Here is a 15,111-nt window from a genome sequence, read left to right as displayed (position 1 = left end):
AATCCTCCTTCTTATCTCCTAAACCATTTATTAATTAATTAAAATGATTTCACAGCATCTGTTTTACAATAATTTTATAATTTATTTCAATCTAAACTATATATAAAAAATATTAGAAAATAGAAAAAATCTAAAACTTTAAGCAATCGGAATTCAGGTTTGTTCATTTTTTTCAAGGCGCGATTTCTCTCTGGCGGATGGAGGTTCTCTCCTCAAAAATAGTTCTAAACTTTGCCATGGAATTATGGAACCTTCACTGTTGAGAAGAACCCTATCAGTTTAACAGCGAGAATAATCCTTTATTTTTATATAACATCAAAATTGAAAACACTTAAAAGCAATTTTTCCAGTATCGTTTCAAAACCGATAAATATCCGGTGGATTAGAACCGGTTCTGGGCCATACTTAAAGTATGCTTGCATCGTGTTATATCCAGTTTCCTACGAATACAAACATATATAATCATACGATTAAAACCATTTTTAGCCAGTACCTTCAACATCTCGGGGCTAAAAAAACTGGTATTCGCCTTATGATTGTACATATTTATATCCGCGGAAAGCTGTTTATAATACGATGCAATAAACTATTACTTACCTTGAACTTGGCTTTTATTCCAGGTTCATCAAAGCAAGGGAAAGCTCTCCTGATAAAATAATTTTTAAGTTTCCGAATTTATTTACATCAATTTATAGATTCTACTATCTTGTTGTCTATATGTCTGTCTTTCTGTCTTTCTTTCTGTCTGTCTGTCTTTTATGTTTTGTCATCCTGTCTGTTGTTTTGTCTGCCTGTCTGTCTGTATATGTCTATCTTTCTGTATGTATGTTTGTCTGTCTATTGTTTTGTCTTATGTTTTATGTATATTTCTGTCGGTCTTTCTTTCTATCTCTCTGATTGTATGTATATCTGTTTGTCTTTTTACGTCTCTCTTTCTGTCTGTCTTTCTTACTGTCTGTCTTTATTTCTGTCTTTCTGTCTGTCTTTCTGTCTGTCTGTCTTTCTTTATGTCTGTCTCTCTTTCTGTCTGTATTTATTTCTTTCTTATTATCTGTCTTTCTGCCTGTCTTTCTGTCTGTCTTTCTTTCTTTTTTACTGTCTGTCTTTTTATCTGTCTTTCCATCAGTCTGTCTGTCTGTATATTTATACCTGGCATCTGTAGGTTGGAACTGAGTGACTGCCAGATATTTCGTCTCATCCTTTGATTCTTGGTCTGTGTATTCAGATCTACAAAGGCATCCAAGTTTTAAATATAAATAATCATTACCAATAATCTTACTTAATTCTATTTACAATATTTGATTAATTAGCTGAATGATCTTTATTAATTAATTTAAAAATTATTTATCGATTAATACATCAAACAATGACAACAACCATCTTGAAAAGCGATCTTTTTTTGTAAGTTTTAATTTTGAAATAGTCTACGTAATAATAATAGTTAAACATCCCATATTATGAAGTATGGCTCGAACCAAACACTTCTCAGAAAAAAATTTTACTTTGAAAACATTTACCCTAGAAAAAGAATAATTTTTACCTGTAAAATCCTTTCAGATTGTCCTTCAGATAGGATGTAAACTTAATCTTTACAATATACCTAAACATTAAAAAAAATATTACTCTTAGATAGTGGAATAACTCGGGGATCTACAGGGATAAGACAATGGCCGATAAATTGATGAACATCTCAATTATGATACACAAAATTACCTCTTTTGTAGATTACAGTCAGTGGTTAAAATTAATTAATAGAGGTCCCCAAAGTTGTTAAGCGAACGGATAAGCAATGTTATTTTTAAACTTTGGGGACTAATGTAATAAACAGCCCAATGTACCCTCCCTATCTGGGAATAACTAGAATTTAAAATTAAGGTTGATTTAGTCCAGAGCAGGGTTTTAGGCTATTTGCTACTTGATAAGGGGTAAGATCAATATCCTTGGTAGGTATTGCTGAATTCTATAATATTTCTTTCTCGTATTCATTCGAATTTTTCATTTTTAAATTTTTCTATCAATAAATAAAAATACATTGCATAAATATTTTTAATAAGAAGTAAATAATAAATATTAATTATTATTAAATATAATTATATAACTATGTAATATTGTAATTAATATTCAGCCTAAATAATATTATCTATAATACAAAGTAAAACTGTCTGTCTGTCGTTCTGAAGTTTAAGATCTCAGTAACCACTGAACCGATTGTGTTCTATTCTTGAGGAATATACCTACTGGTCATGGGGTGATTTTAGGCTATTTTCTTGGGGGATGGGACTACCCCAACCCAACAAAAGAACAAAAAATCCACCCAAAAGCCCCCCATAGAGGCTAGGTGCGAAGCCGCTAAAAATTAGATAATTCATTAATTGATATAGAAATATAAGGATGATTGAGAATGTGAACAAAAAAGTTAGAAAATCATATCAAAAAAGCATTTTTTTAAATGGACACAACAAAAAATACTGTTTTAAAAAGTATAATTAATGTTTTTTTTGATCTCTTTATTTTGTACATTTTATTAAATAACACTTTTCAAAATATTTTTGAATTGAATCTTGAGACGAATTTATGCAAAATATGTTTAATATCTTTACTGTACAAAATGAGACTCTGAATTAACATACCACTCCCCCCATCTTCTAAACATATTTCTCGGAAATGAAAATAAAGTCTGAAAGTAAATCCATGTACTATCATCTATTATGTGCCATCATTACCGCCTTACATCAACATAGCATATTTAATATTTATTCTACAGCCAAAATAAATTATTACAACCTCCCCAAAAACAAAGCTCTGCAGCGACAGGAGAACCTTACCAGAACTAACCAAGAAGTCTAAGGACATACTTACAGTTTTATGACTTAATTGTAGAGATGCTTTACTTATAACATTGTACTTTGATGTCCTAGGAATTACAAAAATCATATATATATGTATGTTAATCGCATCATGTAAAAAGTTAAAAATCAACATGTTATAAATGAACTTAAGGACTTTTTGGGAACGATTAGATAGATATAGTTTGAAAGGCTTTCTAAATCATCCCTAACTATTACAGGAATCTGATAGGACAATTCTCACACGTCTAAATTGACGATCTATTCGTTACGGACGGAAGAACCGACCCTAATTATAAAAAAGGCTTTGCTTTTAAAAGAAACACTGTTAAAGTGTTCTTATGATCTAGACGATCTTTTTCAAATTCCCGCCAGTAAAATATCATACGGATTTTATGGGTAAATTATGACAAACCTTCGTACTTTTATTTTCCAAGAAAAAGTTGTGACAATTACTAAGTAGACCGAGAATGTACACAAGTTTAAGAAGGAGTTTACTTTCGTCGATGGCTTAAATTTGAAAAAAAAATCAAAATGCACCCATATGCAATCATTAAAGGTATCCCCCCCCCCCCCCCAATATTTTTCGTTTGACTTATTTTACCCTAGGTTAGGTTGTGTTATATCTGTTACAGGGTACGTCCCTTTACATAATGGTATTAATTTGAGATGGGGGGTAAACATTGAAGCTAAGGGCACCAAAATCATACCAGGTTCATTGAGGTTCATTATTTTATACTATGGGGGGTAGTTACACTCCTCCCGAACTTGAAAAGTACCCGTTTCAAAATGATTAAGATATTATCTTAAGAATTCTGACCATCATATATACATGCTAGCAGTTACGCCCCTAGAGGCCTCTTTCTGACCATAATGTTAGTTACATAAGAAAAAAATGCAATAAAGTGTAATAAAAAGATAGGGAAAGGACATTATACTGTAAATTTTATTGGTTAGCAAAAGTTCTATAAAGATATTCTCTTATTCGTGGTATAAAAACATTAAGCAGACTTAAAGCTGGGTTCTAACCATTCAAACACATTTTTCATAGCACAAAACATTCCTTTCATGCATTCTCTGATCAACAAAGGAGAAACGCGCTCACAGAGAACAACAACAAACTCTCGCGCACTATCGGAGGTAAAATAAGAGGAAATGTCGTCTTTTCAGGTCCGGCGGGGTAAGGTTTAATAGGCATAGGAAATTTTCATACAATGCACGAAAAATGACTCAAGGAACGCTTCCCTTCCGATACACATTGGGAACTTAAAAAGTGTTGTACCATTGGAAATGTACATAAATGCCCAGTGTCTTATCCCTTGATATATAGAATAATAATTCTCAAGAAAAATATTAATAAGATAAGATCTATTTAATTAAATCAAATAAAAGCTAAGATAATAAAGAAAAGATAGGAATCCAGGAAGAAACCCATAATAAACCCATAATATTCAATTTTTTTTTTAATTACTAAATTTTAAATCTTATATTCAGTGCCGTGCAGAGGATTTTGCGAGGGAGGTGTTTGAAAGGTTTGACACCCCTATTAAACCAAATCCGAGGAAGGTGTGAAGGGGATATGAGCTTTAGGGAGGTCTATGTAAGTGTATTTAGGGAGGTGTGGGGGAGGGGGGTTGATATTTTCTCCTACATTGCGCAAATAAATTTTCTCCACTCCCAAATAGATTTTGAGGAATTTGTGACTTTTTTCCTTGACACCCCCTTTAACTGTCTTATGGTTGAGCATCAGGGGGATGTATAAGCTTGTCAAGGGGATGTAAGGGTGTGTATCTAAAATCTTAATTAGCCAGGGGGGTAATACACCCTCCTTAAGCACGGTTCTAGTTATACTACAAGTGTCTAGGGTGCCGTAGGAAATACTTTAGATTGCCCCCCCCCCCCCCTAAAATTTTTTTGTTGAAAACTCATTCTACTCCCACTGAAATAAAAAGCTTGGACGTCATTGATATGAACCCTAATGTATAAACGCTTTGCTTTCAATATTAATGATTCCTAGAAATTTGACTTAAATATAATAGATATATTTTTCTGTGCTGAGCTGATAAATTAGAAAATAAAACAAATAAGACAAATTAATGACACAATTTTTAATTAACCAATTTATTATTGCGCTAAAATGAGCAAATTTTACAAAGACATTCAATAAAACATAGGGAGGGAGGGGGGGGGGGACATAGGACTGTAAATTACACAGGTACCTAAAATTTTTAACAACGTTATCAGATGCTGTCTAAAATGGTGCAAAAAATGGGGACAAATTTCAAATTGTTTTGGCGTGTGACGTCATACCCCCATCTCTTTTCTATGGGGTTTCTTTCCTCCTTCCCTTTTCTTTCCTCTCACTTGTGACGTAAATAAACAGCCTGTCAAATCAATTTGAAATTTGTCCCCATTTTTTGCACCATTTTAGACAGCATCACGTTATCATATTCATTGGATTAAAACTTTAGGTACAAAAGTTATGGCTTCATTGGAGTTTAAAAACTAATAATGTTCAAACTTATCAACCAATGATTGTTTTAATTTTGTTTGTCATCATTTCAAAATATCATCCATTGTCTTATCCCTCAAAATCACCTATAAACACATTCTGATGAGAGAATCAAGTTATGTCATCTGATAAAATTTAGCTGAGAATCTAAGTTTGAGTTTCATAAAACTACCGAAAAACACTAGAAACCTTTAATTTAATAATTTTTAAAAGCGAAGCTTTTCTATAATTAGGGTAGGTCCGTCCGTCCGTCCGTCCGTACGTCCGTCCGTCCGTCCGAGATAGATAGCTTTTATTCGTTAATTTAGGTATGTTAGAATTGTCCTATCGATTTCAAACTTTGCATGATGATTCCTGTAGTAGTTGGGTACGATTTAGAAAGCGTAGCAACTCTATAATCATTACCAGAATGTCCGTACGTCCATTTTAAACATGTTGATTTTTCTACTTTTTTAACAACAAATTTTCAAGTGTTTTAATTATCCGTTTGATCTGATTTTTGGTATATTGATTTCTGGGACAACAAAGAACAATATTATAAGCGAAGCAACTCTATAATCAAGTCCAAAAATGTAAGTATGTCCATAAACATTATCCTGTTTTTAAGCAGTTTTTCAACAAATTTACCTACAATTTTGATTCGACATTTATACATTTATGTTCCGATTTTTCAGTTTAGATACTATACAAGTGTTAATGTCCGTTTGTCCTACCGTTTCAGTGCTTCGCTTTTATGGATGTTGTCATCCTTGTTTTTATACATCCACCATATGAAACATATATAAACATAAACATATATACATAAACTCTTTAATACTAAGATCAATATAAATCTGACCTTTTTCCAATGACCAAGTTTTCTGCCAGCTGTAGGATGAAAAATTCTCTATCATGATCATAAGAATAACTAAAATAAAATAAATTAAATGATTTTTTACATCTTTCAATTATTTTTAAAATGTTTTCCAGTATGGTTCCAAATCCGATTGATAGCCGGTGGTTTAAAACCGGTTCTGAGCAAAACTATATTTAACCAAACCTTCAGCCTCTTGGAGACAAAAAAGCATGCAAAAGTCAATAAAAAAATCGTTTTCTTCTCCGTGGAAAACTGTCAATATACAATGCGAGAAATAAGTATTCTTCAGTTTATGTATTTTTGACATTATCAAGGTGTTTAATAATTTAATAATGGATATAGAAAACGTTGATATTGTGAATGATTCTACCCTAAAATATATCTCCCAGCTGGCTAATATACTGCCCTCATCCCCCCCACCCTTATGAATTACACAATCCTCTCCCCTGACCATGGAGGAACATATTGACAAATATCTAAGGACTATGCTAGCAACCTACGACAAAATTCCCCTTTCACAATATCCACGTATTCTATATCCATTAATTTAATATACTTTCAAGAAATTTAAATCAAGAAATGTAATTAAATAAAATTAAAAATATTTAAAAATTAATTTGATTTATATTTATAAACAAATAGTTTATCAGACAATTTCATTATATTTATAAAAAACCCAAAAAGAACTTTTAATATTACTTTTTGTCTTTTGAACGTTGCAGGAATAAATACATTTAATTTAGAAAAAAAAAATATTTAAAATGTTGTCACCCCTTTTTGAATAGTACATGAAATTCAAATAGCGCAAAATTTTAATTACCTTCATTTCACAGAAAATTTACAACAAAGAATTTAAAATCTCCGTGTAAATAATTTTAAACTCTACGTCCGTACGTTCCTTCGAAGATTCTATTTTAAAAATTTTAAGTTTGAATTTAAAAAGTTTAGAATTAAACTTAAAAAAATGTAATGTACTTAAGCTCTATATTCCTTCTTCCATAATTAGCGAAAATAATTTTTTTGACGTTGATGATCAAAATAACCCCCTCCCCCCTTACTTTTGACATTAAATTCAAAATAAGGAAGGGGGTTGGTTTTCGATTGTTTGTTTATTACTTAAGTTCAGCTAAGGTTGGTTATTTTTAATACACGACGCTCCATTTATTGTCCATTCTTCTTTCCTATTTTACTGAAAATCACGATTTGTCATCTACAGTTTTGAAATTTATAGAATTGTTAAGATGTAAAAAAAAACAATTTTTCAGGTCGTTCTGACGTGCATATAGTTACTATTGTAGTGTAGTTGTGCTATTAGGCATTGAAACTTTAAGATAAATATAACTAATTACCTTGAAATTTCAATATCCTTTCCACTATCATCCTGGACAACAACGGTTTTATTTTGAATTTCAGTGTCCACTCTATGCAATGTCACGTTCTTGCCAGCTGATTTACACACCATGGTTATCTAGATAGATAGATAGATAGATAGATAGATAGATAGATAGATAGATAGAAGATAGATAGATAGATAGATAGATAGATAGATAGATAGATAGATAGATAGATAAATAGATAGATAGATAGATAGATAGATAGATAGATAGATAGATAGATAGATAGATAGACAGATATATAGATAGATAGATAGATAGATAGATAGATAGATAGATAGATAGATAGATAGATAGATAGATAGATAGATAGATAGATAGATAGATCAGAGTTGTCCAAGGTTTTTATTTTGGGGGGGGGTAAAATTTTTTTAAGGGAGGTTAAAATAGCGCGCAAATTTTTTTACCCCCCCAAAATTTTTACCCCGGGGGTAAAATTTGTTTGGGGGGGGTAATTACCCCCCCTGAAATCTGTTGGCAGGGGTAAAATTTGTTTACCCCCCTCCAAAATTTCCCCCCGGGTAAAATTTTTGGGGAGGTAATTTAAATTTTATCAAAAATTTAGTATTAGAAATGCGCGCGAAGCGCGCAAAAATTTTTTTTGTTATAGATTTTCTATTTTGGGGGGGGGTATTTACCCCCCAAAAATTGTTTGGGGGGGGTAAATACCACCTCCTAAATGGTTGGGGGTGCCTACGGCACCCCCAGGGTAGGAGTAAATTTTAAATGGGGGGGGGGTAAAATGAAAAAAATTTGGGGGTGCCTACGGCACCCTCAAATTCGTTTGGGGGGGGTAATCGCCCCATTACCCCCCCCCCCCTTGGACGCCTATGAGATAGATAGATAGATATTTTTTTAAGGTAAGGGAGATAGTTAAATCCCTAAAAAAATTAGTTGATAAATTTGTAATTGAAGTAGCGGGACAACAGACAAAGTGTCTCAAAATTCAGTCATGCGACGTAATAAAAATAGGGGATTATCCATCTCTTTTTTAGGGGTTTTCTTTCCCACCTTTTCTCTCGACTCCCTCATTTTTTAACGTCACGTGGCTGATTTTTGAGACACTTTGTCCCGCTATGTTAAATTTATTTCTTCTGATGATGAAAAACATAATAATAATGTTTTGACATTTATAAGTATAATTAATTATGTCCTTATTCATAAAAAATTTCCTTCTTCGCTAATTATATATTTTTTTATAATTTGGTCATTTATTCTTAATAATAATTTTATGATATAACATCTAGTATTTAATGAAAATAAATCTAAAATATAAAGTAGTATTTTTTTTATCTTAAGATAAAGATCAAAGAAATTTATGGTTTTGCTAGGTTGTACTTTTCAGGAAAGTGTCTTGGGGTGGTTTTAGGCTATTTTACACCTACCCATAGACAGGGGCGTCCAAGCTTTTTATTTTGGGGGGGATAAAATTTTTTTAATGGGGGAGTAATTCGTTTTTGGGGGGTGGGTAAAATGGCGCGTGAAGCTCGCCGCAAATTTTTTTACCGGGGGGTAAAATTTGTGTGGGGGGGTAATTACCCCCCCTGAAATCTGTTGGCAGGGGTAAAATTTGTTTATCCCCCCAAAATTTAACCCCGGGGCATAGGCGTCCAAGGGGGGGGGGTAATAGGGCGATTACCCCCCCCAAACGATTTTTTTTCATTTTACTCCCCCCATTTAAAATTTACCCCTACCCTGGGGGTGCCGTAGGCACCCCCAACCATTTAGGAGGGGGTATTTATCCCCCCAAACAATTTTGAGGGGGTTAATACCCCCCCCAAAATAAAAAATCTGTAATAAAAAAAATTTTTGCGCGCTTCGCGCGCATTTTTAATACTATATATTTAATAAAATTTAAATTACCCCCCCCAAAAATTTTACCCCGGGGGTAAATTTTGGGGGGGGGTAAACTAAATTTACCCCTGCCAACAGGTTTCAGGGGGGGTAATTACCCCCCCCAAAATTTTTACCCCGCGCGCCATTTTACCCCCCCAAAAAACGATTTACCCCCCCCCCCTTAAAAAAATTTTACCCCCCTTAAAATAAAAAGCTTGGACGCCCCTGCCCCGGGGTAAAATTTTTGGGGGGGTAATTTAAATTTTAATAAAAATTTAGTATTAAAAATGCGCGCAAAGCGCGCAAAATTTTTTTTTGTTAGAGATTTTTATTTTGGGGGGGTATTTACCCCCCTAAAATTGTTTGGGGGGGGGTAAATACCCCATCCTAAATGGTTGGGGGTGCCTACGGCACCACCGGGGTAGGGGTAAATCTTAAATGGGGGTGGTAAAATGAAAAAAATTTTGGGGGTGGGTATTTGCCCCATTACCCCCCCCCCTCCCCTTGGACGTCTATGCCCATAGAATCTTGGGGCGAAGCATCTAGTTTAGTATAAAGCATTACTAAATCTAGTTTTAAGTTTTTAAAAAATGCTTATTAAATGGCTTGACAAAAAATAATTGCAACTTATTTATCTTTCAAGGAATTCCAAGCTTTTTTGGGGGGTAGCTAAAAATCTAAAAAATAACTCAAATTTGAGGGTGGGGATGGGTAAAATGGTTTAACATTTTTTTTTGGGGGGGGGGTAAAATTTAATTAGTAACCCCCTCCCCCCCCCTCACTTTAAAAGAAAAATCTAACGGTGGGGCGGAATATAATATATGTCTTTAAAATGGAGGGGGGGGGTCCCTATTTCTTTAGGGGTAATCATCCCTTTACCTTTCCCCCCTTAATGGAATAACATTTGTACTATTAACAATTTTTAGAAAATTTTCCATTTTTTATGGAAAAGCAATTATACATTTATATTTTTCATAAAAAATTCCTATTTCCTAATAAATAATAAATTTAGTACATTTATAAAATATAATGATATTTTTTCATAATTATAAATAGTTTTCTATAAAACTTTGCCTCTCTTAATCTAATACAGAGGCAATTTCTCATAAATTATAACCGCATTTCTCTTCAATGACCATGTATTACCTTACCACTGACAGACTGACAGATTACAGAGCTGGATCTTGAAATCATTTTAATCATCGGGGTGAGCCAACCTTCCACCAATGAGAGCACAGCATTTTATGAAATGCCGGGCTGTGATTGCCTGAAATTCGGCTCACCCTGATCTGGCTCACCACTAAAATGATTTAAAGATCCAGCTCAGCTGTCTATCTTAAATTGTTTCTCTTACCTCCACATAGCCATTGATTGTCCAGTTGTCTGGTATAATAAAGGGTGTCAACTGTAGGTCATACTGCTCAGGTACTAGGTGCCGTGGGAGTCTAGATAGATGGATAGTTAGTTAGATAGATAGATAGTTAGATAAATAGATAGTTAGATAGATATATAGATAGATAATAGATAGATAGATAGATAGTTAGATAGATAGTTAGATAGACTAGTTGTCTGGTATAATAAAGGGTGTCAACTGTAGGTCATACTGCTCAGGTACTAGGTGCCGTGGGAGTCTAGATAGATAGATAGTTAGTTATAAAGAAAGGAAGATAGATAGTTAGGTAGATAGTTAGATAGATAGTTAGGTAGATAGTTAGATATATGGTTAGATAGATAGTTAGATAGATAGTTAAATAGATAGTTAGATAGAAAGTTAGATAGATAGTTAGATATATAGTTAGATAGATAGTTAGATAGATAGTTAGATAGATAGTTAGATAGATAGTTAGATAGATAGTTAGATAGATAGTTAGATAGATAGTTAGATAGATAGTTAGATAGATAGTTAGATACATAGTTAGATAGATAGTAAGATATATAGTTAGATAGATAGTTAGATAGATAGTTAGATAGATAGTTAGATAGATAGTTAGATAGATTGTTAGATAGATAGTTAGATAGATAGTTAGATAGATAGTTAGATAGATAATTATATAGATAGATAGTTAGATAGATAAATATATAGATAGATAGTTAGATAGATAATTATATAGATAGATAGTTAGATAGATAATTATATAGATAGATAGTTAGATACATAGTTAGATAGACAGTTGTTTATAGATAGATAAATAGTTGTTATACATATACATATTTAGACATATTGTCAAATAAAGAAACCAAACGAAGCTCTAAAAACATATATGACTAAGAAGAAAAAAATTAAAAATGTTTTTATTACCGTACATCTGTTACTTTTGCTTTTGATTCACTTGGATTTGTTTCATCTTTCAAACTTAAACTTCCAGCTTCGGAAACCTAAAATTAAATAATTATCTATCTATTTGATTATATATTTATCTATCTATCTATCTATCTATCTATCTATCTATCTGTCTGTCTGTCTGTCTGTCTGTCTGTCTGTCTGTCTGTCTGTCTGTCTGTCTGTCTGTCTGTCTGTCTGTCTGTCTGTCTGTCTGTCTGTCTGTCTGTCTGTCTGTCTGTCTGTCTGTCTGTCTGTCTGTCTATCTGTCTGTCTGTCTGTCTGTCTGTCTGTCTGTCTGTCTGTCTGTCTGTCTGTCTGTCTGTCTGTCTGTCTGTCTGTCTGTCTGTCTGTCTGTCTGTCTGTCTGTCTATCTATCTATCTATCTGTATGTCTATCTATCTATCTATCTATCTATCTATCTATCTATCTATCTATCTATCTATCTATCTATCTATCTATCTATCTATCTATCTATCTATCTATCTATCTATCTATCTATCTATCTATCTATCTATCTATCTATCTATCTATCTATCTATCTATCTATCTATCTATCTATCTATCTATCTATCTATCTATCTATCTATCTATCTATCTATCTATCTATCTATCTATCTATCTATCTATCTATCTATCTATCTATCTATCTATCTATCTATCTATCTATCTATCTATCTATCTATCTATCTATCTATCTATCTATCTATCTATCTATCTATCTATCTATCTATCTATCTATCTATCTATCTATCTATCTATCTATCTATCTATCTATCTATCTATCTATCTATATATCTATATATCTATCTATCTATCTATCTATCTATCTATCTATCTATCTATCTATCTATCTATCTATCTATCTATCTATCTATCTATCTATCTATCTATCTATCTATCGATCTATCTATCTATCTATCTATCTATCTATCTATCTATCTATCTATCTATCTATCTATCTATCTATCTATCTATCTATCTATCTATCTATCTATCTATCTATGTATATACCTGGTTTATATCTAGATTAGCAACCCCCGCATAGTATACAATAAGACCCAGACCAACTGACCAAGCAACAAAGAAAAACAGCAAAACTGCCGCTAGCTGAAAAAAAGTATCATTTTTATAATATAGTTAATGTTGTTGACTGTTCCTTAAGATCCCGCCAACATGATTAAGTTCAATTTTAAGTAGGTTTCATATAGGTCCTGACATGGCTATCTTATTTCTGGAAAGCTTTTTGTAGACATCTAAGAATTAATTCTTTATTATAGTTTTCTGTTCTTTTAATCTATCCTTATATAAACGTCTGTCTGTGTGTGTACAGAAAGATCTCGCTAACCGCTGAACCGATGACATCCCCCCTACTTTTTCTTACAAACTGACATTGAAATTGGGAGGGCAGAAGGTCTGTTTACCCCCCTCCTCAAGTACCTCTAGCTAGAGGCATCTAGGGGCGTAACCCAAGTAATACATATATTTATAATAATTAAAGAAAATATTTATATTCATTGAAGCGTAAATCTAAATCTTAATTAGATTAGAATTAAAGAAAATACTTATTTTCTTATTAATAGAAAAAAAGTTATTTAACTAATTTGTCTGTTATATGTTCCTTTGTTTGATAATATTAAAATTAGATGGGCAGAAGATTTTTTTGCTCCAAATCTTTTTGAAATTATCTTTAAATGGCTATTTTTCGTAAGTCATACTAGAATGTCATTAAAAGATAACTATGTCGATAATATGCAGCCTTGACGTAGCTGTGTTTACTGTTTAGTGCCCTAACAAAATGGGGATAGATGTCACAGATTTTGGCCAACCTATTCTATTGACGTAATAGTAGAGGGAAAGAGAAAGGGAAGGGGAAAATAAAACCCCAAGATGGGGATTAGGGTATTTCCTGACGTCAATAGAAAAGGTAGGCCAAAACCAGTGACATCTATCCCCATTTTGCTAGGGGACTGCATAGACAGCTACATATTGTATTCCATGATACAGCAGTTAATGTCCATTAGTTTTCTGGTGACTACTTGAAGCCAAGCTGGAGACCCTCGCCTCAGAGTGAGGTAATTACAGGTAAATTATGTCATGTGGAAATATTGACTGTGTCTTACATAAAAAAAAAGTCTTGGCTGATATATACACGAATAATTGAGGACAATTTGTTGTCAAATATAAATATTAATTAATCTTTTAATCAGCCATTTCATAAATATTATTTTTTGTATTGTTGAAATCGAACAAAAGAATTTTTTCATACTTGGCATTCATGATATCAAAGTAGAGATTAGGCAAAAATTTTAAGGGATAAGACAATTAAGGATAAATTGGTTTCACCCCCAATTATGATGAACAAAGTTGCCCCATCTGTTGATGAAAATTAAAATAATAGGAAGGTTTGAATACTTGTAGTTTGTACGAAGGCACGGGCTAACAAAACTGGTTTTAATATTATGATTGTACATTTTTAAATTCGTAGAAAACTGGAAATAAAAAGATACGATACATGATTTTTTAGTCTAGCTGAGAACTGTTTCTAATCCAGCGGATATTAATCGGTTTCGAAAGAAAACGGGAAAAATCTTACCTTTTTTGAAACTAAGTACTTATTTCCGTAAGTTCCCATTTTTATTGTTTTCTACATTAATAGATCTGAAAAAAATATCAGTTATTATTTTTTGAGGCATATATGTGATAACAAGGATGACAAAATCCATGAGTAGTAAAGCACAAAAAACTCATGGAATCAGCTTCTACCAAAAATGAAATTAATTTGGAAAAAATCACGAAACCTATACGCGTTTTTCAGCTGTCGTTGGGGGACAACACATCGTAAAATTGACGACCTCTCCATTTGCCCCCCAAATATTATTTTAGATTTATTTCGCATGTTGGTTATACCTTATTCTTGTCATGGAATGAACCAACAATGATTGGACAAGGTATATGATGTTCAGTTTCTATAACAGAGAAAACGAAGAAAGAAATATGCAAAAACTCAAAGAAAATCACGCAATCTTTTTAAAAGGTTTATGGCTTTTAAAGCATGAACAAAACAAAGACGGACTAAACCAAGCATACATAAGATGCACATTTTTACTTTCTTTCTCAAATATCAGCTGATAAAATCACATTACCTGCATAAAGTCATGACGGACTAACAGATAAAGTGAATTATAGTAGTTTCGCTACAACATTTAACATCATATAAATTTAGATATTTTCATAATTAAAGGGACTGTGAACGTAAATTTTTCTCATCTTAATATCAAATCTTAACATTATCTCATTCATAATATCTCACAGATAGAGCAAAACGCGCTTTTGTTTGCTTAAAA

General features: G+C 32.5%; 1 protein-coding gene across 2 annotated transcripts in view; it reads right to left on the bottom strand.

Annotated features, from left to right (window-relative positions):
- LOC145330004 (aminopeptidase N-like) overlaps window positions 1-14,452 on the bottom strand; it is a 48,356-nt gene extending 33,904 nt beyond the window's left edge. For both annotated transcript variants that reach the window (XM_080174530.1, XM_080174531.1), the window contains exons 1-9: window positions 14,361-14,452; window positions 12,779-12,874; window positions 11,744-11,820; window positions 10,799-10,889; window positions 7,564-7,682; window positions 6,197-6,265; window positions 1,541-1,600; window positions 1,150-1,227; window positions 598-646 (exon numbers count right to left, since the gene is read on the bottom strand). In XM_080174530.1, coding sequence (XP_080030656.1) covers window positions 598-646; window positions 1,150-1,227; window positions 1,541-1,600; window positions 6,197-6,265; window positions 7,564-7,682; window positions 10,799-10,889; window positions 11,744-11,820; window positions 12,779-12,874; window positions 14,361-14,399 — 678 coding nt within the window. In that variant the 5' untranslated portion in view covers window positions 14,400-14,452. The remainder of the gene's footprint in view (window positions 1-597; window positions 647-1,149; window positions 1,228-1,540; window positions 1,601-6,196; window positions 6,266-7,563; window positions 7,683-10,798; window positions 10,890-11,743; window positions 11,821-12,778; window positions 12,875-14,360) is intronic.
- Window positions 14,453-15,111: the final 659 nt, after the last annotated feature.

The sequence above is a fragment of the Acartia tonsa genome, chromosome 10 (genome assembly GCF_053477335.1).
Source record: "Acartia tonsa isolate MP-2025a chromosome 10, ASM5347733v1, whole genome shotgun sequence".
Classification (NCBI taxonomy): Eukaryota; Metazoa; Arthropoda; class Copepoda; order Calanoida; family Acartiidae; genus Acartia; species Acartia tonsa.
This window is presented reverse-complemented; position numbering and strand designations above follow the sequence as displayed.